Source organism: Myripristis murdjan, chromosome 7 (assembly GCF_902150065.1).
Source record: "Myripristis murdjan chromosome 7, fMyrMur1.1, whole genome shotgun sequence".
Lineage (NCBI taxonomy): Eukaryota > Metazoa > Chordata > Actinopteri > Holocentriformes > Holocentridae > Myripristis > Myripristis murdjan.
In genome coordinates, this window is record NC_043986.1 from 26,991,337 (window position 1) to 27,014,963 (window position 23,627).

At 40.4% G+C, this 23,627-nt stretch overlaps 1 protein-coding gene across 3 annotated transcripts; it reads left to right on the plus strand.

The window, feature by feature from the left end:
- The first annotated feature begins 1,411 nt into the window (after nt 1-1,411).
- On the plus strand, nt 1,412-17,057 carry LOC115361966 (glutathione synthetase-like). 3 transcript variants are annotated; one of them, XM_030055695.1, is made up of 12 exons: nt 1,412-1,562; nt 1,847-1,992; nt 3,836-3,911; nt 4,182-4,321; nt 4,551-4,667; nt 6,129-6,209; nt 7,761-7,838; nt 8,724-8,790; nt 9,789-9,983; nt 14,455-14,536; nt 14,797-14,986; nt 15,816-17,057. In XM_030055695.1, exons 1-12 carry the CDS (start codon nt 1,428-1,430, stop codon nt 15,937-15,939), a joined length of 1,431 nt encoding a protein of 476 aa, XP_029911555.1. In that variant the 5' UTR covers nt 1,412-1,427; the 3' UTR covers nt 15,940-17,057. The 3 variants fall into 3 exon arrangements, with proteins under 3 accessions (XP_029911555.1, XP_029911556.1, XP_029911557.1); XM_030055696.1 differs by lacking the exon at nt 7,761-7,838; XM_030055697.1 differs by lacking the exons at nt 3,836-3,911; nt 4,182-4,321.
- Nucleotides 17,058-23,627: the final 6,570 nt, after the last annotated feature.

The window sequence follows — 23,627 nt, forward strand, 5'->3', positions numbered from 1 at the left end:
CTCTCTGTTTTTCTTTTTTTGGTTGTTTGTTTTTATTTTAACATATAAGACGTTTTCTTTATGTAAAAATTTTGAAACCTCTGATTTAGACCACCAGCAGGTTGAACACGAGCTAAGTTTTCCCCTGTTTGCAACGGGTGTACATATGTACCATGGTAGGTAAGAAAAAAGACTGAAATGTTTTATTGCAGTCTTTTACCTATTTTGGCTTTAAACCCATAAACGTATTAGAAATAGAAATATATATGTTGGTTATTTTGCTGGATTATTTTGAAACAAAAATGTACAAAAGGGAATTTGAGTTGTTGACTCTGAATCTTCAAATCACAAGTAAGTAAATATTGCTGTTGTCACATGAAGGTGTAAAGGCAGAGCTGAAGCAAATCTTGGTGTAAAAAATTACCTTAAAATTCACAAACTGGCACTGACAGTCTCTCAGAGCGTCTTATGACAGGAGGGCACAACATAATAACTTATAGCAGCTTTGTCAAATTTGTTTGAAATAGTGGCATGGCACTTTATGTCCTGCCAAGATTTGAAATTACTGTAAATGGAGAGAAGCATGAGAACACACACCCTTGTGTAAAAGCAGTGGTAGGTCTGTTGCAGATGAATAACTTAATGAATAATGATGAATAACCCTAAGAAAAAGCTTTTCATTCAAAATTTGAAAACAGTGTGGTTAGAGGTTATGCAAGTATCTCAATGCAATGCTCTTATCCCGCCAAAAGTAATGTGTAATTAATCAGGGATCAAGACCTCCTAGAAAAACACTTTCCACTTATTTTGGTGCCACTACATCTTGTGCTGCATACAGACCGGCATGGAGAAATTCATTTTTGCGATAATCGCAACCTACTTTTTGCGCAGGCTAAGCGCAGACTATATCTGACGCAAATGGATAGAGCTAACAAGGCAAGAGGTCCTGTGTTCATTTAGGCATTGCCTGCATACAGGACCGTGTGGTCCTATGCGCCTTTACGCACAGCCTGCGCTCTGACAGTATCTGTGCTTATGGTCGTCTTTGCGTTATTCTTACAGCCATTTCTATATAGACATCCCTAAAATACGACAATACACCTGTATGAGTAGGATTTTTTTTCTGGTTATTTCCAACCACCGCTTGAAAATGTGATAGAGAGCAATAATGCTCTGGTCATGTATTTTCGCAGACAGAATTCAAGGCAAAGTGGCTCTGGATTTTTTTTTTTTTTTTACGATTTTCCAGGGACAGTTCTTATGGAAATTGTTCGGATGCAAATTTACTATGCATTAAGCAGAAATGTCATAAATTTGGTTGGGCAAAGCCACAAGTGTTGCAGTTGTCCCCTCACCACACCCAGCTTTCCCACAATCATTTCTGAGTGGGAAACTTCCGTTCACAGGCTGCTTCCATCCTTTCACTGGGGAGACTAAGCACAGCTGTAATGGCAACAAATGAAATACTGGAGGGCTTGATCAAAGATCCGGACAGATTAAAGGATTTGGCAGATGAAGCAAAAGAATTAGCTCTTCAACATGGGGCTTTACTTCGGATATTTGAGAACCCCAATTCATCTGAGGTGAGGATTTTCAATTGTTCAGAGTAACACCAAACCAGATGAGTAAGATGTCTTATGATTTATAGCGGCGCTACTACAGTCCGACATAGTGCAATACATTTACTTAAGTGTTTGAGAAAATACAAAAATGGGTGGTTGTATAATTTACATAACAATTGCTGGGAAAAATAAATGTGAGTGTGAGTGTGAATTCAATTTTTAAATGGTGGCAGTCTCCTTGGGAACAAAAGCAATATGAATCTACTCGGATTTTTCATGTTTGTTCACTTACTTTGTGGTTACAGGTAATTACCTACACTCCGTTCACACTCTTTCCATCCCCTGTGCCCAAAGCCAAGTTCCTCCAGGCTCTGGCACTGCAAATTCACTACAACCTGCTGGTGGACAGGATCAGCCAGGATCCAGGCTTTTTGGAGGAGGCTCTTGCAAGGTATTCTGCAGGGAATGATAATGTCTGGACTGGAACGTGGACAAGAAGGTCTTTTTGACTGCTCTCTGCCTTTCCAGTTAGACCCAATGTGAATTCCACAATAAACCTTGCATATGATTTACACCAAGAAGATGGAAGAAGTTCGAATGTAGAAATGTCTTTTTTCTTTTTTTTTCTTTTCTATTCTTTCCTTTTTTCTTTTTTCTCAGGGTTGGTGTATGTGTGTAAGTGTGGGCATTCACTTGCCTGATTTTGATTTTGAGATTTCATGCTAATATGTCATCCTCAGTGATAGGCCACTCACACCTGAGCTGAGGAGGATGGAACTGACCACAGTCATTTTCAAAGGTCAGCCAAAATGGTTGACGTAGTATGGTTGACAATTACAGGCTGGTTTATTGAAATCTTTAAAACAAAACTGCATAAAAAAGGAATAAATACAAAGCCATTCTACAGTGATGCAATTAAAGAAACAAGACAAGACAAATGCACAGGGTGTATCAGTGCATACTTCAACTCAGCACTGAGGCAGTTTGTGGGGTAATCAAACCACACAAGACAAAACCTGCTTTCAATCCCTGTTTACTTGGAAATTCCCATAGGCGTAGCTTTAAATAGACCTGGCTTTAAATATGAGTGCACAGAATCTACATTTCTGAAAGAGATTCTTAGCTTTGGAGTTGAGTCTTGATTCCAAACCCATTAAAGCACTTGAAAGAACTACTCTTTGGGCAAACTGAATCATAGGCAACTGGACATATTTGGCTTAGGAAGACGTTTCGCCTCTTATCCAAGGAGCTTCATCAGTTCATCGGTCTTTCTGGTCCGCACTAGTCAGACTAGTGTAGACTAGAAAGACCCCAAGAGAACGATGACCTGGATAAATGAGAATATCCATAGACCTGAAAGAACTACTTTTCCAGGCGTATTTAAATTTGGTTCAACAGATCTCTTTCGCAACTTTACCCAACCTGACCTGACTATATCTGAGGGTCCATGATTGGTGGAAAGCTCTGCCATGGAGCATGAAACAGAGGGGCAGCCCTTGCTTTTCAGCCCAGCAGACACCTGAAGTTAAACGACTAGCTCCAGCAAGGCTACTTACATCCAGACCATTCAGGTGTTGTTAATTAGATTAGATTAGATTAGATTCAACTTTATTGTCATTGCACATGTCACAAGTACAGAGCAACGAAATGCAGTTAGCATCCAACCAGAAGTGCTTAGCAGTGTATTAAATACAAATGTACAGTATATACACATTATATGATAAACATATTATATATATAAATAAACATATATATTATATATATATTAACACACACACACACACACACACACACACACATATATATATATATATATATATATACATAGTGCAAATTAATAAATAACTGTTGCTGTAAAGTGCAGGTATGAAATGAATAATATATAATGCTACAGGTATGTACAGAATAAACAGGTTGACAACTGGATCCTAACACCTTAGAGCTTTGAACATGAAACACATTTGGTGTTAATGTTCAAATCTTAAGTAATATTAGAGTGAAGCAGTAGCAGCAGATCACAGCTCTTGACAATAGTCAATGAGGATGAGCCTGGTCATACAAGGATACGAATGCAATAGCTCAGGGTATGTCTGCACTTTTACATTACCCAGACAATAAGAAAGTTCTGTCCTGCTTTTAAAACTACAGAACTTGAATGGAGTAGAATGGACACTGAATTTGCCATGGTCATTTGGCTAGTTCAGAAAAAAAATGGCTTTTGTGGTTAGTTGCTGCAGTAATTAATTTTCTGATATCATATGATGTTTTATGATTTGTCTGTTTCCACATCACAGTACTATCCAAGCAGATGACTTCACAGCTAATCTGTTTAGGTTATACAGAGAAGTTCAGCAGGAAGGCAGGACTAAGGTATGAACTGATCACATACAGTATTTTCACTCTTTTTTTTCCCGCAGTACTTACACTATGCTTTGATTGGACAGTTTATAACTTTATTCTACTTAATCAGCTGCAGTACTATATTGTGACTTTCAAAAAATTCTCTTAATAACTATCACCAATCACACAGGTAGGTTGTAAGTTGTTTTTTCAATGACAAAGATTATTCTTCAAATTGTTCACAAATATTCATGTTTTGTGAGATTTGGAATTGCATGTGAACTCTTTGTGTGTTGCCAGTCCATTGTGATGGGGCTGAACCGGTCTGACTACATGCTGGACCAGAGAGAGGATGGGACTTGTTCTCTGAAGCAGACAGAAATCAACACCATTGCAGTTGGTGGAATTTGTATCTCTGGCAATCTTCCTGTGGTGCACAGGTACTGTAGGGTGTGCATTTGTGGAAGAGACAGTTCCAATGCTACTAGATGGCAAGTAGTCTAAATTCAATCAAGGATGTGGCGAACAGCTAAAGCATGTTTTTGTATTACATCTGTCTAAAAATGTTCTCATCCTCCTCCAGATCAGTGTACTACATTCTTGAGTCCTCCCTGGAGTTTTTAGTTACCGGATGTGAAGCCAATAATAAAATGTTTACATTCCCATTAGACGTATCCTGCAGATGCTTGGTCTGCTGGAAGAGAGCCAGTGTGTCCCTGAAAACAACTGCATAGCTGGAATGACCAGAGCACTAGCCAGGGCCTGGGAGCTCTACGGACAACAGGAGTAAGTGTACTGATGGTAGAAGTCATCACATGACACCAATGTATCTAAGGTTAATCAGAAAGGAAGAACATCTCATAGCTATGAGGTACACTATATTACCAAAAGTATTTGCTCACCTGCCTTTACTCATACTATGAACTGAAGTGCCTTCCCATTCCTAACCGATAGAGTTCAATATGATGTCGGTCCACCTTTTGCAGCTATTACAGCTTCAACTCTTCTGGGAAGACTGTCCACAAGGTTGAGGAGAGTGTTTATAGGAATTTTTGACCATTCTTCCAAAAGCGCATTGGTGAGGTCACACACTGATGTTGGTCGAGAAGGCCTGGCTCTCAGTCTCCGCTCTAATTCATCCCAAAGGTGTTCTATCGGGTTCAGGTCAGGACTCTGTGCAGGCCAGTCAAGTTCATCCACACCAGACTCTGTCATCCATGTCTTTATGGACCTTGCTTTGTGCACTGGTGCACAGTCATGTTGGAAGAGGAAGGGGCCCGCTCCAAACTGTTCCCACAAGGTTGGGAGCATGGAATTGTCCAAAATGTTTTGGTATCCTGAAGCATTCAAAGTTCCTTTCACTGGAACTAAGGGGCCAAGCCCAGCTCCTGAAAAACAACCCCACACCATAATTCCTCCTCCACCAAATTTCACAGTCGGCACAATGCAGTCTGAAATGTACCGTTCTCCTGGCAACCTCCAAACCCAGACTCGTCCATCAGATTGCCAGATGGAAAAGCGTGATTCATCACTCCAGAGAACGCGTCTCCACTGCTCTAGAGGCCAGTGGCGGCGTGCTTTACACCATTGCATCCGACGCTTTGCATTGCACTTGGTGATGTGTGGCTTGGCTGCAGCTGCTCGGCCATGGAAACCCATTCCATGAAGCTCTCTGCGTACTGTACTTGGGCTAATCTGAAGGTCACATGAAGTTTGTAGCTCTGTAGCAATTGACTGTGCAGAAAGTCGGCGACCTCTTTGCACTATGCGCTTCAGCATCCGCTGACCCCTCTCCGTCACTTTACGTGGCCTACCACTTCGTGGCTGAGTTGCTGTTGTTCCCAAACGCTTCCATTTTGTTATAATAGAGCTGACAGTTGACTGTGGAATATTTAGGAGCGAGGAAATTTCACGACTGGATTTGTTGCACAGGTGGCATCCTATGACAGTTCCACGCTGGAATTCACTGAGCTCCTGAGAGCGGCCCATTCTTTCACAAATGTCTTGTTTCACAGTCTGCATGCCTGAGTGCTTGATTTTATACACCTGTGGCCAGGCCAAGTGATTAGGACACCTGATTCTGATCATTTGAATGGGTGAGCGAATACTTTTGGTAATATAGTGTATTATTAGCTTTGGTTGACAAACTCCCTTTAATTATTTCTTTTTGATGCACATATACACTATGAAATGAATTATCTATCTGACTGATGTTGGTTGATAACGAATGAATAATTCCCTCCACAGGGCGGTAGTTATGTTTCTGGTTGAGGATGTCCAACTTCACAAACTTGGTCAACGTTGCATTGAGCATCAGCTCTGGAGAAGGTAGGGGCATTACATTGAAATGTTAAGTTCTTACATTTTACCTAGAAACCTGTTAATAAAAACAAGTCAAATTGGAGGATTTGTCTAAATTTTGACAATATTATTGTAGAATTATTTGCACGTGTGTGGAGAGTTGTCTAACTGTATCTCAGTCTGTGTGTGTGTAATCGGATTTGTAAAGGTGCAAAAGAATCTCGAAATGTATTCTGAAATTTGTGTGAATGTGTACAGGAATCTGCAAATGTGAACTCAGAATCCAGATTTGTAAATGTGTAATAGCCTATCCAAATCTGTTTTGCAATGGCACAGAATTTGTGAATGTGTTGACAAATCTGTAAATATACATTAGATATTAATGGATGAAAAGTCTAAGTATTTTGCTCCATGAGCTGGAAATCTGTTTATGCAGGCACAGATTGAAATACAGTTACACGACTCTTCACATATATTTGCATGTAATTCTGCTACAATAACATCCTCATACTAAACCTTACCAGCAACAGTATATGAGTGGTGATTGATAAGTTCATGGCCTAAGTTAGAAGGAGTCAGAGGGTGCCAAATCAGGCTAATTGTGTGTGTAACCAGTTCAAATCCATATTTCTGGGTAGCAGCCACGGCCACTATGGACATGTGAGCTGGAGCATTGTCCTGGTGGAGAGGCACTCTTTAGGTTGGCTTTCCACACTGAATCTCCAGCTGTCTCAGGAGATCAGTTTAGTTGGTTTGGTGATAGTGTGACCCTTTAGTCCACATATAATTCTGCATCCCAGAAAAATGTGGCCAGCACCTTGCCTGGGGACATCACTGTCTTGGCTTTCCTGGGAGGCATACCTGGGCGTTTTCCATTGCTTTGGTTGTTCTTTTGTCTCTGATTCGAAAGCCATAGACTCAAGTCTCATTTATGGCCATGCATTGCCAGAGAAAATCCTTGACAACTTTGTTACTTGGCATATTATGCCAAGTCCGTTTCTGATCAGCTCCACGAAGTTTTGGGACCCAACAAGGTGACATTTTGGACAGTTAGAATTTGTTGATTGACGATTGATGATGGATGCTGGGTATGCCTCAGGACGCATCCCTGGGGCATTCCCAGCTCAGTGGAAACATCATATTCAGCTATTTGTTGTTCTGCTGCGATGATATTATCTGTCATCAGCAATCATCTTCCAGGCTTTCTGCCACGTTTGATCTCAGCAGCCTGTTTCTTTACCAAGCTGTATGACGGGGCATCCTCCAGGCACCAGATCCACCATCCTTGGGTGTTAAGCCCTTAAGACCAAAATAGGAGATAACTACACAATTGCTGATGTTTTCCATTTTCCACTAACTTCCAAGGTTTGATTACTCATAACAGAAAAAACAACCTCAAACTAATAAGATGAAACTTTTTGTGTAATCATTCAGTTGAACAAGTTGAATTCCAAGTAAATTCAGAGGAAACTATCGCTCATCTCCTTCTAACATTGGCCTCAAACTTATCAATCGCCCGTGGGACAGGAAGCATTTTAGACTAAAATGAGAAAACAATTTTTCTTTTTTTCTGTGCAGAGGCATTCGTGTTATCCGAAGAAAGTTTGAGGAGGTGTCAAGCACAGGACATCTTAACGGTGACAAAAAATTGTTTGTGTAGGTATGCTTTTACTTTAAAACTGCTGTGGAAACACAGAATTTCAAATTGGAGTGGGACAAGGCAATGCTGTGGTGTGGGCAAAATCAGAATCTGTTTGCCTTTCAACCACTAATGATACTGTTCTTTCCTCAATGCGTCCCATGCATGTATTGACAGGCAGCTAAACGCTCCACTCCAAACAAGACTCTGGGTATCTCTCTTTTTTTTTTTTTTTTTTTTTTTTGCCAGGTTTATTACAGGTGTAAAGTGTGAAACTAAAGGGAAAATAAACAAAATAGCATAATCATGACTATTACATTTCTGCAGATGCATAAATCATCAAATATATTATTTCACATCATATTTATGCACTATATCAACCAAAAACTAGTATGGCTAACAAACAGAGGATGCTAGAAAGAAATATAGGTAAAATATATTTCTAATAAGCATAAAATATAAAGGTTGCCACTTAAACATCAACACATGACAGTAAAATTCACATAAATGTGTTAATACGTACCGACGGTGCAACTCAAAACAAGCTGTATGCTGAAGTGGCTGATTATCACTGGAAGCTGGCAAAATGAGCTCTCTCTTACTTGCTTTCTCACTTCCTGGATAAAGTTTTATTCAACATTGACAAAACACTAACCACAAAACTAGAATCGGCTAGTAGGTGGCGGTACTGCAGTTTTTACTATTCCCATTCAAGGAAAACACAATGAAATACATGAAATTAAATACATCAAATCTTTTTTTCTGTTTTAACTGACACTATGAATCTTATGAACTAAACAGAACAGATACTTTCATTAACAGAGTGAGTAGTTACAGGTTTTAGCCATACAGTGATGTTTTTGAAGACATTTCCTTCACCTTATAACTCTATAACTCTGCAGAGATGGACTGGAGGTAGCTGTTGTGTTCTACTGTCATGGATTCATGCCCGAAAATTACAAAGAACAGGTCGGTTATTATTTGAATACTCATCAATACTGTTTGCATAAAAGATTGAATGGCTCTGAGTGTCATGGGTGGAGGTGGTGGTTGGACCCAAACGCAGGAGCATTAAAACTCACAGGGAAATGCCGGAAACACTGGGAACACAGGCAGGAATGACAAAACAATGAACAGATAAGGAAAAGCACTTGAAACAGGACTTAAATACACAAGAACTAATGAGGAAACAAGACACGCCTGCAGAAGGGGCTGTAGCACAAGACAGGAGAACACAGAGAATAGGCTTAGGGAAACATTGGCCCTGCAATCCAATACCCATACTACCATACTATTTAGTAGGCAAAAAAAGAATTAGTATGTCCCAATACATAGTATGTTAGATGCAGTATGCCAAGAGTACCAGGATGTTCTACTGCATCTGGTCAGATTTCGCAGTATGCATGTCAGCTTGCTTCTATGGCCATTCTGACCCATAATCCTTTGTGCAGCAGAAGTTACCTCGCACTGACTGAGCTGCATGTACAACCCACGCCCACATACGGAAGACAACACGACACAAACATCGCACTCACCTCGCTCAGTGACAGCAGAAGCAACAGGAAGAAGATAAGAAATATGACAGACGACAGCGCAGTATGAAACAGCACCGGCATTTTGACAACAACATTCAAATACTTCTAGTTTTTACTAAAAGTAAAAAGTAGAAGTATGTGATTTGGAAAGCAGGGCCAGATAATTACCAGACACAGGGCAGGTGAGGAACTGGGAGGGGCAAACAAGACACAGGTGAAAACACTGATGGGAACTGGGAAACAGAAAAACATTAGTCCAACCTAAAATCCAAAAACATAGAAAACATGAAACCATGACACTGAGCCAATTTACATTTTAGCTTTTTGTTGATTCTGAAGTAGCTTTTGTCTTTTTTTATTTGTTCCCTCATTGTCTCTCCCCACCAGCTCAACAGCCATTCATTTCTAACATATAATTCCTGTTTGGTTCAGAGTTGGGATGTTCGTCTTCTGATGGAGCGCTCTCTGGCTGTGAAATGTCCAGACATCAGCACCCATCTGGCTGGAACCAAGAAGGTCCAACAGGAACTGGCCAGGCCTGGAGTCCTGGAGAGGTTTTTCCCCGACCAGCCGCAAGTGGTGGAGCAGATCAGAGCCACCTTCGCTGGCCTCTACTCTCTAGACATGGTGAGGGAGCGACACCAGTTTGGGGGCCTCATTTACAAAACATTGCGTAGGATCAATACTAAAAGTGTATGTATGCCCCAAAAGTCGAAAATGGCGTATTCCAAAAAAAAAAAAAAAAATCCAGACTTAGGCTACGTTCCAAATCGCATACTTCTGCTTTTTACTTTCAGTATGTACTGCAACTGCCCTTACAAAGTATGTAGTGTAGTATACAGCAGTGTTTCTCAACCGGGGGTCCGCGGACCCCTAGTGGTCCGTGGTGTAATTGCAAGGGGTCCGTGAAAATAAAATCTTTTTAAAAAGATTCTATGACATTTATAGAAGTAAGATTATTTTACTCAAATGTGACTGAGACCTTTATCTACCTAAACTAGAGAGGGTAAAAGGACTTTTTTTTCCTAATTCCATCTGTTTCACAAGTGTAAGGAGCGCCCAGGCACGTTTGCCCCTAAAATCCGGATTATTTGACTAGTGTGAGCGCTCCGTTCCGTGCTTGAATACAGTACACTTCCCCTCTGGCACGGTTGGAAGGTACGGGCGCATACACGAGCACATGCACGGTCACGCACGCAGCGCGCGAACGTTGATACCACGTAAATCATGCAACTTTCCTCCTGCCTCTGCAAAACTGTTTAATGCGCGCGGTGCGATTACCGGCGAATGGCCGCGTTGCGCAATCAGTAATCAACTATGTTGTCTGTGTGGCTGTCTGTTGTGCTGCTGCAACCGCATATAAACAAAAGTCGGTTTATAATGAAAGTACAGCAGTCTGTGTGCGTGGAGATCCGGCAGACCTGATGCCGGACGGCACCGGCCGCGGCACCCAGTCAGGTTCTGCCGGTTCTGCCAGGTGCCGCTCCGGCTGTCAGTTGGACCTTTCTGAAGAAGGAGGAAGTTACCTCCGAAACTGTCAAGGTAAACAAACATCCCATGTTTTATTAAAAGGAACAAAAATGTCTTTTAGTTAAAAGGAAGACATGATAAATGTATTTGAACTATACTGATTTATGATGAAGTCGGACCATACCTGTTGTCGTATTTCAACGTGATGACGTACGTACCGGGGGCAATCGTGCTTGGGCGCGTTTGGGCTTTATGTAATGTGAGTGCAGGCCAGCCAGGGACTGGGGAGGGGGGCATTTTTGCTTTAGCAGGATACAGAACAAACGGCCCTAATGTGAGCAGGCCCTAATTCACTTTATTTTAATCAGAGATGCATTGTTAAAGTAACTGCATGACACTGTTAATACAAACTTAACATGATCTGCATCCTTTTCAAATTATGAGCCCCCTAGCGTTTCAGTGGGCATACACCATTCATTTCTTAATAATGCTTTTATTGTGAAACATATGAAGGAAAGTGTTGTGGGAAAAGAAAACTGGAAACACTGCAGTACTGCATAAGTTGTTTTGTTCTGGAAGTTACAACTGAAAGCTCTTATTTTCCTCAAAGAATAATTAAATGCCATAATGCAATTCTGCTGTTTCTAACAAATTGCACCTCTAACCCCCCCCACCCCCCACCCACCCACACACACACACACACACACACACCCCGATCGGGGGGGTCCTCAGGGTCGATCAAAAATATGCAGGGGGTCCAGGACCCCAAAAAGGTTGAGAACCACTGGTATACAGTATGCATGCGTATGCACACTACATATGTCATCCCTGAACTTCGACCCTCTTGCTCACTTCCACCGCCATCCGTAGCGCCACATTTGAATGTTCCCATACACAAATCTGATATATGGCCATATATGAACATATATATTAAATAATGGGACATATAAGTTCACATATTTGGACATATATTTCAGGATATGTGTGCAAATATATGGCGTAAATATTTGGTCTCTGACATAAGGTAACATATATGTGCATATACTGGATTACATTATTTATTTTCCACATATATTAAGAACCTTAAGTGTCAATATGTGGCAGATGTATTTGTTTTGCACATATATGATGCAATTATGTATACCTATATTTGGATCATACTTGCCAACTCTCGCGATTCATGCAGGAGACCCCCGATTTTTAACCCTATCTCCCGCAATGCTCCCAGTCAGTAGTTTCTCCCGCTAATCTCCCGATTTTACAGTGAAGGAAACAAGTCAGATTGTGGGGGGTATTTGTCACAGTATCTGGCGACCCTGGCCTGCCTGCGGCCGGTGACGTCACTCAGTCACTCACTCACTCACTCACTCACTCACTCACTCACTCACTCACTAAGTAGCGCTGATACTGTCGGCGGGGTTTCTGTCTTCCGCTCAGTTCAGCGTTCAGACAGACGAGATGGATAGAGAAAGAGAGACAGTTTTCACTCCACATGCATAAATTCAGGATAAAGTAGTAGGAAAACTAGTTGTGCTTTGAAAAATGTAAATACAAACGCAAAGTAGCTTCAACTTTTTAAACGGTGACACTTAACGAGGCAGGAGTGTCAGCTCTCTCCCCCATAGACTCCCATTATATCTGGAACCCAAAATCTGGGGAGAGAAGGAGAAACACACACTTTTTTAACTTGCCAAATCTCAGGGATTTTTGGGAGTTTGAAAATAATTTGACAAAGTTTGAAAGCCCAAAGCCTTACCTTTCTCATGATATCTTATATTTTCCACTTGGACTTACTGTCATTGAGATAAAAGTTGTTTGACCACTACTTTTAGGCGACTCTCCCAAGCACCACTGTCACTCATGCTGTGTGCTTTATAGAGCCTCATTTCTGACCTGGGCCACACAAGCCCCACTGGTATAGTGGATAGTGTCTCTGCCTGCCATGCAGGAGACCAGGGTTCAACTCCCCACCTGAGCAGGAACAACAATACTACACAACCTACAAACAGCATAGGACTGCTGGTTTACCACATGTCCACGCAGGTGGCAAGTACATTCAAAGAAAAAAAAAAAAAAAAATCTCCCTGTTTTTCACAACCCAATGTTGGCAAGTATGATTTGGATCCTTAATATGATTAACAGTATATGACTAAGTCATATATTAACATTTATGCAATAGAAATATATTTGCCATATATGTGTATATTTGGAAAAATATATGGAACATATTTGAAAGTGGCCATTTTTGCTATACTTTAAAATACATTTGTCATATATGCCTATATAATTATCATATATGTATGAGACATACATGGACATATATACTCAATATGTAGTTTACATATATGGCCATATATCAGATTTGCGTATGGGAATTCACCACCTCACCATCTGCGTTGCCAGTTTCCCCTGTCTCCAAGATGTGTGTACGCAAGGCTCAGAATTTACGTGGAGGACCGTACATTCTCCTGTCAATTTTTTTTTTTTTTTAATAAATCACAACTTTTGCATGGAAAGTGTCATACGCCAATTTCAGGCCCCGTTTTGTGCATATGCAATGGTTATAAATGAGGCCCCTCGTCCAGGGTGTTAGCCTCAATGGCTAGTCTATAAGCCTGTTTAGTTAGTGACTTTCAGTCTTTGCTCATTTATTTCACTCATTCCTAGTTCAGTGTGTGAATGAGTGATGTAAGTAGTAATGGTACAGCTAATGATTAAATGTGCTTTTTAAACAAAACTTTGAAAATGAAAAACATTGTCGCTGTGGAGAAAGTCTTTCATGACTTGAACACTGTCTTTACTTGTCTTTGCTAAAGCCAGTCTCTGTTGTACAAACAGTGATAAGTCTGACAACGTTTCACCTCGTAGAGAGGCCCCTTTAATGAAAATTCATAAGATCTGCCAACTTGCACATTTTTGCATACCAGCCACACAGGTCCAAATGCTAGCTGAAATTGCTCAAACTGATATTTAAAGATATTGGATAGTATTTCCTGGTATTTTCATCCCTTGGTTTGAGCCAGAATAGATAGATAGATATATTAAAATGTGTTTTCTCCAGTCCCCATTGCACTTGAAATGCTTTCTTTACAAGTAATAGAAAGCTTTCCCTTCATTTCTGTTTAATTCATTTTCTGTCTTTTTCTCTTTTTTTTTCAGTCTCTGAAATCTGACTTTTGTAAATAACTAACCTATTAGTATGACTCTCTACTTTGTAAATATGGGAGTGGTTACTTTGATTCTTGGCTAAAGTCTCATAAATGTATAAGACAAGTGAACTTGTCTTGTATGTACTGTATCTTCTTAATGAAAAACACTATCCTAATACACCCTTTAAATAGGCTGATACAAATTCTGATGTTGCTGCTCTCTGGTGGTCAGGAATGAAATGTTGCCAGTCTGTGTAACTTAGAATTGCAATTTCAACTCCCAAGTGATTGATCCATATCTAAACGTGTGTAAATGTTTACATTTACATATTCTGGGGGAAATTTCTCTTGTTGTGTCTTGTCTCAATGATTGCTTAAACACATGCTTTGGTTTGTTTTGTCTGTTGGCATGTCAGTGTGTTTGTCACAGAAATAGAATGAACATAATCTGATTGAATGATTTTTTTTCTGGGTTTTAGGGTCCTGAGGGTGACCAAACAGTGGCCATGGCTTTAGCCAACCCAGAGAAGTTTGTCCTGAAGCCGCAAAGAGAAGGAGGAGGTATGATAACATCAGTGCTTTGTAACAGCTTGTACATGTCCTTGGTATTCTTTATGTAAAAGGTCAAAGACTGAAGTCTTGAGGCCTCTTTGAGGTTCGTTTGGTGTATTTTTGATACGGTATCTATTAAAATGTACTCTGTCTTTAATGTCTAATTTTCCCTCTAGTTCTGTCGCATGCAACCTTACAAAGCTTGTAAATCTAATACTGTGCATTATAATTGCCAAACGCTGCATCGTGTCTCCACGCTGTTGCTTCAGGGAACAATGTCTATGGAGAAGACATTGTCAGGGTACTTGAGGAAGTTAAAGGTGACAAAAGGAGAGCCGCTTATATCCTGATGGACAAGATCCGACCCAAAACAGAACAAAACATCCTGCTGAAGACAGGTCAACCACTCAAACTCACCTCTGTTTGTTACGAGATAGGAGCCTTTGGAGCCTATGTGAGGTACAGTACAGCTTACAGTGGCATACATGCTATGAACATATACAGACACTATTCCTGTACTATTTCTGTACTAATTGATTGATTAATTAGTAATCATGAACAATTTGTCCTAACTTTTTTTTTTTTCTGTGGTTACACTTGTCTTTTCAATCCAACTTTTGTCATCCAATCATGCCAGGATGCATTAATGTGTCAAGTCTGCCTGGTCTGAGATTGGATCTTGCTCGCGTTGGGATCCAATCAGCCAGACCACGTGCTATGGCATCGCATTGAGATTGGATCTTAGTGAGGTGTGGACAGCATGTTGGCACAATCTGAACAATTTATCAAATGTCTAACATTCAAATTGGTCAGGCAGGTGGCATTCAAATGTCAAATCAGAACACACACATATATGGACACGGCTAAGTTCTGATCGGGTGCATCGAATCACAAAAGTCATATTGAAAAGAAAAGTGTAACCACAGCCAAAGTGGATTACTAAAATGTTTGTCTTGCTGCTCTGATAATGCTAATTTGGTGCCAATAGGGGAATGGACACATTTACTGAAAAGTACATTGCCACCTGGGTCATGTGATCACATACTACACACACTGCTGAATGGCATACATTACCAAGGAGGTACACAAAGTAAATGAATGTGACATGTAGGGGTTACTTTTATTCAGTTAAAGAGGAAAACAGACAGTCTCAAGTCCACAGCTGTGCCTTAACCAGACAGGACTGAATGTAGTGGATCACAGGAATAAATGCCAGACATCTAATTGTAAAACGTCTTGTGAAGATTCACTGGTCTTAGCTCCCATTCCTCTCTGTGTATCCTTCCAGGCAGGGTAAAGACATGGTGATGAACGAGTGTGTGGGTCATCTGCTGAGGACCAAGAATTCAGAGCAGTTTGAAGGGGGTATAACGGCAAGAGTTTCTGCGCTAGACAATCCACTTCTGGTCTGAGACCTTAACACAGCTACCTGCTGGACTCTGACTACAACTGCACAAGCAGACAACTGTGAAATCAGGGTTGCACTTTAGAGCTTTGCCACGACTCGAGTCAGAAAGAAGAGATGCTTAGCAACATCTGTCCCATGTTTAGGTTTTTTCCCAAAATTATAAAATAAAGGTTTGGTCACATTCTTGGAAATGACTAAGGGAAGGAAAACTATATACAACAAAAAGGTGAATGACCACATTTGACCACAAATGCACTGAACATCACAGATTGATTCATATATAGGAGTGTAACAAATCCGTGTATTGTTTTCCTTAAAAACCATTATATTCTCCCTGGGTAAATGTCTGCTATGACAGATGATACTCAAGGTTACTAGCTTACTTACTTACTTACTTACATGTAATTATAAAATGGTGCAGTTACTGAGACAAATTGTAATTAAATTAGTTACTAGTCAAAATGTTTGTGATTACAAAGGGATTGCATCTGAATATATTCATTTTGATTAAAAAAAAAAGATTATATATAGGATATAACATTGATTCTGTTGCTCTGCTTTTTGCCATGCAGGAAAGTCTTCTTTTGCCAGATTTCCAGACAGAAAAGCTGTTGGGACAAATCTGAGTGCAACAAGGTTGGATACAAGGAGCTGTCTGTATATCTAGACAGGCTCTATTCATTTGGCAGAATGTGCTCAAATTTTGTTGTTTTTCATTGGTTCTCTTGTTTGAATTTGCACCGCCTCTCATCTGCCAATCAAATCAAAGCCTGTTGCTCTGAGCAGCCAGTCTGCCTCAGCCGTGCCTGGCTGCGACCAGCTAATCACATCATGGTCATTTGTTGTTAGCCACATTCATTTGTATAATCAGTTGATGAAGCAAGAGCTCGCAAAAATTACAATAAGAAGTAATTGTTTTCATGATCTCAGTTTTCTTGATATAAAAGTTTTGAAACCACTGATTGAGACCAACAGCAGTTTAAACAGAAGAGCCAAGTTTTCCCCTCTCTGCAAAGGTGCACATGTGTACCATGGTAGGTAAGAAAAAACATAATTTATGGCAAAAAAAAAAAAAAGCACAAGTAAGCAAAAAGCAAGGGTATCAAAAAAAAAAAAAAAAAATCATCTGAATAAACATAAAAGTTTGTATTTTAGGAGAATCACATCAAAAACATATTTCTAAATTTAAGCCTACAATATAAATTCAAGAGAATATTTTTTGTAGTTGCAAATTTAGAAAACTGCATGTGTACTTACAAATCCTTAAACAAGTTTTGTTGCTGTTTTCACCTATTTTGGTTTTAAACCCATGAAAATATTAGAAATAGAAATGTAAAGAAAATACAGTAAGAATCACAATAAATGCCACAACAGCAGCATCACAATGATATTTTACTGTGTTTGTAAATGCCATAGTTTTTACGAGTACCACTTTTTGACACATTTTGGTTATTAGGATCTCATCCCAGAGCTCCAAATGTATTTTTACTTTTTCATTATGGAGTACTGTGTGTAGACTAATAACAAATATATTTGTAAATGAATTAAAGCATTAAATACATCCACTATAGATATTTAACAGGACATTGTTGAGACAGGATTTCCATGTAAAGTTTTTTTTTTCTTCCTGCAGTTTCACATATTACCCACTGAGGGGCGCTAAAACCAAAGGTATTTCCACAGACATCACAAGCTCTGTAGAGTTCACACCAGGGTAACAGGGCAGTGGGCTTTACATTTTTGTCTTTTGGGAACTATGAGTCCAAATTCATTGTGCAAAATGCATCTGGTTTGAGATTAAGTAAGATATTTTATTGTGATTGCATGAAAAATAAAATAAATAAAATAAATATCTGACATAATAAATGCAACATGAGGTAATAAAATGATTCTTACATATGAGAAGTGCTGTTCATCATTTCAAAAGCCAGTATTTGCAAATATTTTCATTATATTTTAAACTGCTTGGTGTACCAATCAATTGGATTTACAATGTTTGGACAATTCAGATTATACTAAAATGCTTTATACATAAATACCTTAATAAAGCCCACAAACGTTTCCTGGCATCTGACATTTAAACATAAACTGAATTACACTCTAGGTGAGCAGAGAGGCATTATGAAAAGATACTTCATCTTTTAATATGAGGGCCCAGGTTCAAACCCTGTTTCAGAGGCTTCCCAACTTGAATCACTAATCAGGAGCAATGCATGTTTGCACCTGCTGCAGTGTACGCCAGTAGCAAACGTACAGAGTAAAAGACGGCGTTTGTAGAAACATGATGTCCTCACCATCATGTATGTTTAACTTGAATCTTTTGCATGAAATCAGCACACACACAAACATACATATTTGGGTCAAAGCCCTTGGAACTACTGACACAGCTAGTAAACATGATGGATCGTCTGTCTCTTAAAGGGGTACTGCCTTATTCTCACTAAACTACATCCCTTCTTCCAAATGAAATGTCCCTCCTTGTTTTCAGAAATACTTAGTCTGATGGGGCTTGGATTAAACGTGAAAATAGAGGATCCTGAAAATGGGAGTAGCTTTGACTCAGTAATGTAACATGAACTCCTACATCAGTTACATAACATGGCCTTAATGCTATACCTCATTCAAGTCTTTGAGGAGGTTTTCTTTTTACCCTGCAGGATATCTCCCCCTGGCCGCAGGGTTAGGTTGTCGTTCAGGATTACGTGCATGTCTACCAACACAGTCATCGCCACAGCCGTCATTATCTCCTGTTGTCAGTGGGACTTCAGGCTTGTGTTTTAGAAGCTTAAGGTGTTATCTGTGTTGCGATTGTGTGTCAATGTCTCTCTGCAGTGACCATTGTTCGTTTCACTGTGATGATTTTGAAGGGTTTATGGTTGAATGGGCGTATTAGGCCATCGCCCTCTTTGAGTTCTCATGGTGATGGTTCCTTCTTTCAACTGCATAGTGTTTCATATCCTGTCTTTCTGTAACTTGTCTGTTTGGCAGAGAGATGCTTCATAGGGTGGATGAGAGACACTGAGTCACCTCCATGATGGGAAATCTTAAGTAATCATCCAGAATGACCAATAGGTAGTCACTTGAAGGGAAGAGTCCACAAAGGTCCACTGCAACCTTTTCCCAGGGTCTGTGTGGAATCTCTGACATTTGTAAAGGCTGGTGCTAGGCTTTGGGTGTGAATGACTGATGGGGAATACTGTATATGATACCAGTTCTTCGGCTTGTTTGTCTCTTGGAAACCAGACATTTTCAGAGCAACTGCTTGGCTTTGATGGTCTTTATGAGCCAGAGCAAGCACTCTAGGTTGCAGGGTCTGACGTATGACCAATCTGTAACCCATGAGAGTGAGACTGCCATCTTCATGAGTGGTGCTGTTGCTCCTCGAGAGTTGTTGCAAGAGCTGTTCTCTGATGTTGTAGAACGCTTTCAGTATTGACTGATCATATTATGTACCATTATCTTGCAGGCTGTCCTAGGTGCCTGAGCTGATCACTCTGACATGATGATGTAGATAGATAGATAGATACTTTATTCAGTATCCAGTAGCAGTATCCACAGAGTACAAGATTAAGTAAATCAAAAATAAAGAATATAAAGATGACACTCGAGATCTAAAGATCTAAGTACCCAATGTGCGAAAAACAATGTGCAAAAAAACCCAAAAAACCAGTGTGCATCGATGTATACAATGTGCATAGATGAGAGCAATGTGCAAATTTACAGTATGTACAGATGATAAATAAATAGCACCCAGATGATAAATAGATGATAAAAAACCAAAACAAAACCCAGTGTGCATCGATGTATACAATGTGCATAGATGTGGGCAATGTCCAAATTCACAGTATAAACAGATGATAAATAGCAGCAAGCAATATATACACTATAAACGAGGAATATATAAAAAATAGAAATATGAACAGTTTAAACAGCAGAAGTAACCTAAACCTGAGGAACAACACGCTCCAACGGAGGTTCGGGGTGTCTCAGTGGATCATCAAAGGCCTCTTTTTACTTCTTGAAGAATCACTGCTTTTGGGACTGTGTGTGCTGTAATGAAGGAGACATGTACCTGAGTGTTGACATCATCTGTGGCTGTGGACGAGTGAAGTGTTTGTGGATGACAGTACATGTAGTCTACTGGGTTAGATATTCCAGCTTTGTGGATCACTTTGAATGTATAATGTTGGGGTTTGAGTCCCTAATTTTCTCTCTGTGTGGAAGATTTGGACTTTGGATTGTTGAAGATGAGCTCCAGTGGTTTGTGGTCAGTGACCATGCTAAATTCAGCCACATAGAAACAGATACGAAAAGGCTAACAACTCCAGATAATTGCCAGTGCTTCTTGTTCAGTTTGGGAATATCACTGTTCCTCTGGAATCAGTGCTGTATTTGCATAAGCTACAATGTCTTTGTCTTTTCTGTCTGTCTTACAATGTCTCTGTCTTTCTTTCCACCTTGTGTGTCTGTGCAAGAATAGCACCAAGACCAAGTGGACTTTTGACTCTCTGTCCAGATGAAAATAGCTCATGACTGGATTACTGATTAGTCTTTCAGCTTGTTGAGAGCATATGTGTGTTTTGTTTCCTATGACCAGTCTGCATCCTTCCTTGTGAGCTCACGCTGTGGCTGGGTGACTGAGGAAAACTCTGGGATCAAGTGTACACTGTAGATGACCATTTCCAGTGAACATAGCAATGAGTGCTATGTGTCTCTCTCTGGACAAGTGTTTTGAGCAGACGCATTTATATATAGAGGTACACTTTCTTTAGGTTTTTAGGTTTAGGAGATGCTACAACAGGTGACACCCATAGCATCAGGCCCACTACTTTCTCAGTGATGCCTTGGTCCTCTAGATACTAATTTCCTCCTTATGTGGATGGCGATGCGGCACTGAACTACAGGTTGCACACTGTGGTCAATATGCAGCTTGACTTGAGAGTTTTTCAACTTCCCAATGCCTTTGGTGAGGCTTGGACATTGCAGGAGCAGCTGTTCAGCTTTAAACAGATTCTCCAGTATGGCTTAAGTGCAGATGCAGTCTCATGGTCCAGCAGTGATCCATGGTTTCCTTCAGCTAAATTGTTCTTCTATTAACTGCAACCGATGTCGTTACTTTGCCACTGAGTGAAAGTGGGGTCTTTGTACCATAAGGAAAAATCCTTTTTTCATGTTTGGTTTAGATTTCACTATGCTGTAGGCTGTCCCATCCAAGAGGTTGGCTGAAGCTCTCGAATTAGCAAGTACATCAGTGGTTTCTCCTGGGTTTTGCTTTGAATGTCAGAATATGAAGAATTCACACTCTGTAACATGACTTGGACTGAAGAGTGCTGTGAGTAGCTATAATGCCTGATCATAATCATTTGACTCTCCTTTTTCAGAAAGGGTCTCAAAAATATCTCACACTTGTTCTCCTGTATAATACAAGAGCATCTGCAATGAGAAATATTTCAGATTTCGCCATCCATTTTTTTCCATTTTGAGGAAAGAGAAGCTGGTTCTGTATTTACAACAAAATTTGGAAATGATGGTAGTTCAGCAACAGTAGCCTTGTTTTGTCTGTTATTTTGTTTTGTTTTTCATTTTTAATCTATATGTCAGTTTGTCCAGCTACATTGGTGTGTTGGTTGTTAGTGTGGTAGCATGTTTCTATGGGTTTCTACTGTCAGCAGTGTCAAGATACAACTTCAGTGTGAGGGACAGAATTGCTCTGGAGATTGTTCAGCATTATTCTCCAAACCAGTTTACTCATGAAGCTGTGAGCACCGCAGTGGTTTTCCCATTTTGTCAGCAGGAAAAGCTGTTGTGTAGAGTGAATAATGCCTCGACCACACTCTCTTCCTGCGCAGTGGAACCTCTTGATTTTCATTGCAGTGCCCATACTAACAGATTAGAGCAGCCACACAGCCTGCGTGAGCAATGCGTCTCAGGCGCAGCTTGAGCCTCGTTGAAGCAACGCATCAGCTAGAGTTTTGGCGTGAAGCCTATTTTCTTTGTATGAAGCGCATGGTTTCCAGCAAAAATAGAAAGTGGAGAATGATCTGCTGGTAGGTTTACTGACAGCATACCAACAACATTACGTAACTGACACCTTTCACTGATATCCATATCTGTAGAATATGTCACCGACGTAAAACAATATATTTTTTTACAACTCTCTTAGCAATTATATGGAGTGGCTGTGTGGGTTTTCGGCGATGACGAACTCACCAGCCTTGGTCCTGTGTTGCAGCGACCTTCCGTCCCAGAGATTTAAAAAATGACATTGGCCATTAGTGAAGGCAAACTCAATGTAAACACATAGGTCATTCAGTAGCAGCGCTGCAGCAGCACTGCTGTCTGTGTGGATGCTATACACATGCGAGTTGCCACAGATCAGCGAGGCAGCCATCACACACAGGTAGCCGGTCTGGCCAGGGTGTAATCTAAACATGTGGATCCACTCATAAGAACTGCACAGCATCCTCCTTGGCATTGTAGAAACATGGTGTCTGTGTCGGCATGCGTGTTTACCTTGAAGCTTTTTGTATGACACGCACATAAGCATACTACTTTGGGTCATAGCCCTAAACAAGAAAGTGTGTCTTAACTGAAGACAAATTGAACCTGGTAAGAATTTCATAATAGGTCATTAAGCCTATTCTGATATGACCTCTCTATGTGATCTGCCATCTTGAAGAGAATTACTATGGGACATCATTTTTTTCTGTGTCTCTACTTGGATTGAACACAGTGTGTCTGACCTTCATGTCCACCCTCCTTGATGGATTTCTGTGTGTGTGTGTGTGTGTGTGTGTGTGTGTGTGCCTCCCATCCTCGTGATCAGAGTTCATTGTTATTGATCTTTGAGTGTGACACATTCCAGCAAGCAGTGGGGTCATCAAACAGACACACGGGTCACTCTCACTATCGGCTGTCAACACCAGACAATCTCAGACAGGAAACACTCATGTTTTTTGTTTGACTCACAGAGTACAAGCACAACTAGAGGATTCTGCAGGAAAAATACCTCAGTGTTTTGTTCCCTGAAGCAGTTGCCCTGGGGAGAGGGTGAACAGAAGGTTAGGAATGTGAATTTTGGCACCTCTCCACAGTTTATGTATTCCAAATTTGAATTGGCTTGGCGCCTTTGCTGTGTACAGCGTGTTCAGATGAATACTGTGGAAGTTCAAACAGTTACACACATGAAAGGTGTTGAGGAACACTTTTGTTGTCGCCACTTTTCACTTTTACTCTCTGATGTTCTCTTCCCATGTGATCATTTACCATTTCATTCAAGCTGATTGTCACATAAAAATCATTAGACTAACAGTCTGAAAGGGATTAGGTAAGCCTTAAATAGCCTCTGTTACCAAAAATTATCAAACGCCTCTCTGTTCTTGCAGATGTGGGGCTGAGGATCTTTTTTTGTTTGTTTTGAATTACAAAATGCTGCTTTAACAGCTCACAATTCAGCGCCAGACTAAACATTTGTGATATAATAAGCCGGTTACACAAGCGCTGGCCCAGTTAGCTAGTGACCTCGCTGGCAGTGTGAGGGGAGTGTGTGTGGCACGGTCAGAGCCGGTAAGGCTGGGTTAGGGAAGAGAGGCAGGATATGGGTCATGTCAGGCTGGAAGTGGGTCACAGTCACCCTTCTCTTTTACACCGTGCCTCTGCAAAAGGAGGATCGAGAGAGACGTCAACAAGGCT